This window comes from Phalaenopsis equestris, unplaced genomic scaffold (genome assembly GCF_001263595.1).
Source record: "Phalaenopsis equestris unplaced genomic scaffold, ASM126359v1 Scaffold000297, whole genome shotgun sequence".
In the NCBI taxonomy this organism is placed as follows: Eukaryota; Viridiplantae; Streptophyta; class Magnoliopsida; order Asparagales; family Orchidaceae; genus Phalaenopsis; species Phalaenopsis equestris.
Genome location: NW_018164739.1, coordinates 2,866,731 through 2,869,793, shown reverse-complemented (window position 1 = coordinate 2,869,793; position 3,063 = coordinate 2,866,731). Strand labels below are relative to the sequence as shown.

At 32.8% G+C, this 3,063-nt stretch overlaps 1 protein-coding gene across 5 annotated transcripts in view; it reads left to right on the top strand.

Annotated features, from left to right (window-relative positions):
- Positions 1-1,330: 1,330 nt before the first annotated feature.
- LOC110025353 (ATP-dependent DNA helicase At3g02060, chloroplastic) overlaps positions 1,331-3,063 on the top strand; it is a 35,939-nt gene continuing 34,206 nt past the window's right edge. For 2 of the 5 annotated variants that reach the window (XM_020725795.1, XM_020725796.1), the window contains exon 1: positions 1,331-2,106. In XM_020725795.1, coding sequence (XP_020581454.1) covers positions 1,481-2,106 — 626 coding nt within the window. In that variant the 5' untranslated portion in view covers positions 1,331-1,480. The remainder of the gene's footprint in view (positions 2,107-3,063) is intronic. The other 3 variants (XM_020725794.1, XM_020725792.1, XM_020725793.1) reach the window with 3 other exon arrangements.

Below are 3,063 nucleotides of genomic sequence, written 5' to 3'. Positions count from 1 at the left end.
ATATATACACACACACACACACACATACATATAAACACATACATACATACATACATACATATATGCTTATAAATTATTGTCTAATATATTAAATAATGTTTTTTTTCAATTGCAATAAAAATGCATCATCTTTAACATCCAACATACACCAAATGCAAAATTTTAAATAATTTAAGTCTGATATTTTCTTCGTATTTGAGTTTTCACGTGAAATATTTTATCATCTTGAGTTACTCTCAATTTATTTCATCCAGACAGACGCACGTGGAAACTCGTATAATATTGATACGTTACTTTTTCCTTTCACTATATAATTTTTTTTTTATGGCCAACAAATATAGATGCTCTACAATCACCATTTGCTCCTCTCTAAATCATTATTATTTACAAGCAAACACCCTCAATATTGATGCTTAATAAATAAAAACAAAGTTAATGATATTAATCTCAACATAGCTAAAGCTAACAATTGATTCATTGAATTACATAACATGTCAATTCTATTTTTTTTGCAGTGATATTTAATTTATTTGAAATTTGATGTTTTATAACAATTTTAAGATTAATTTCATTAGCTAATGGTGATATGTTATTCTTTGAATATTTGTTAAAGACTAAATTGTTTAGTGTTTGTATCTAAATGTACTTAACAAAGGTGTTGGGTGATGTGGAGATCTAATTCATCGTAATTTAATTAGCTTTCTAATTAAAAATCTTACATACCGCTCACCTACCACATTTACCTACGACTCACTTACCTCTCACTTACCACTCTCATAGTTTTTATAAATAGCCTCTTATGACTTGTCATGGAGCCACAAACAAAGCCCTCTAAGAGAGTAAGAGAGGAAGAGATGAAGCGTGAGAGAGAGATGAATGAAAAGAAGAAAATAGAAATTTTTTTATAAACGTTGAGGCGCTCGACGGTGTAATTCCTCGAAATAGTAAAATCCTTGCAGCTCCGTGAACATAGACAAATTTGCCGAAGAACGTAAATCTTTGCGTCTTCTGCGTGTAACTTTTCTCGTTCCATTTTTTATTTTACTGTCATTGTTTTTCACAACAAAATGATGATATTGAACATAAGAGGTCTTTAATAATATCAAAACAGTTATTGTGAAAAACAATTTCTATTATATAATATTTATACACCATTGTAAAGTCTAAATGATATTAAAATATGCATTTTAAAAAGTAAAATTAATACTATCTGGTGCAATTTGAAGATTTAAATGTTATACATATTGCTATAAAAATTTAAATTATAGACACAAAAATAAATAATAAACTTATACAACATTTTTAAATTAGTGGAGACCCATCAACCAACGGCACGCATAATCTCGCCCGCCTCCGTATCCTAATTCCGTCCACAAAACAGTCATCCCTTAAACCCTCGTTAAAAACCCAAAAGCCTCGATCTTCCCAACTTTTTCCAATGGTGATTTTCAGATATCGATAGAGCCAATCGGTTGCGCCGATGACCTCCGCCGGAGTTTCTCCACTCCCAAACTTGCTGCCCAAGCATCATCGTTTTTCATTCAAGTTCTCCTTCTCGGAAGTCCTATTTCAGCTCGCTCCTCCGAAGCTGCCTTATTCGAAATGCCCCTGCCGGGACTGGAACTCATATTTCTCAGTCAGCACGAACGCTGTCTACATGGAGGTTTCCCAAGCAACTGCAGCGGCTCCTTGGAAGGAGAAGGGCGACTCGCCTTCTGATATTGACGACATTTCCATCTTAAACGAGAGAATACGAAAAGAGTTTGGTAAGAGGCAGGGTTTGAGGGCAGGAAATAACTCATTGGATTCTGTCGAGGTGGAGAAGTATATCAAAGCGGTGAAGCAGCAGCAGCAACTGGGGCTTCAGAAGCTCAAGGGAGACGCTGCGAACAACGGCAGGATTGGCTATAAGGTGGATCCTTATACGCTTGAACCGGGAGATTATGTCGTGCATAAGAAGGTGGGCATTGGGAGATTTGTGGCAATCAAGTATGATGTGTCAAAGAGTTCCTCGGAGCCCATGGATTATGTTTTCATCGAGTATGCGGATGGGATGGCGAAGCTTCCTGCCAAGCAGGCATACCGGATGCTTTACCGCTATAATCTGTGAGTTACTGTGGTTTTCAGTTGTTTGTTTTGCAATAATTTACGTACGAAGCTGTTCTAGATGGGAAATTGCACTTTTGCTAATTTTTTTACTTTTGTTTCCCTTGTTGATTGGCAACGTATTGGCTACAAGTAAATGTTAAGGTAGCATTACGATGATGGTATTTTGCCATAAAAGCAAGAACAAAACCTGCTTAAGTGTCATGGTTGACATTTTTTGGTTGCAATGCTGGCATTCTATTAGTTGTTGAATCTCGGATTTGAAAGAAAGTGGACTCTGACAAGATATGATGAAGGGATTCATCTTAATTTTTGAAATAAAATTCAAAGGTTAACTTAGATTAAAATTGTATTTTACTCACTTTAAAAAAAAAAAAAACATATACAAGTAATTATATGCAAAAAATATAAAAGTAGGCAAATGTAAATAAATAATATTTTATTGCATCAGTAGAGTCTATAATAAGATTTCAACAAGGAAATAACAAAACTAATAAAATAAATAGCTATGTAAATAAATACTATGCAAATCCAATGTAAATAAGAGCACAAACTGCAACATAAACTTAAACATGTCATATGAAATACTATTGCTGAAAACCTTATTGTTGCAATTGTGGTCAGCTAAGTAATACAATAGAACCTGTTATGAAAGAATTCCTGCAATAATTAAGGTTTTTTTTAGCAAACAATTCATATATAAAATATAATGCATTGAGGCTTTTTGTATGAACAATATAGGCGGTATGATTTATCATGTAATAGTATTGTACTAAATGTCATAAAATCATCATGTTAGCATAATATTACATGGCATAAACAAACTAGTATCTATGCGTTAAGATGATATATAATTGCTGGTATTCATTATTATTTATATGAAATTAATAACTATTATATGAAACATATACTTGTGCAACTATATCAGATAGATAGATATATATATATATATATATA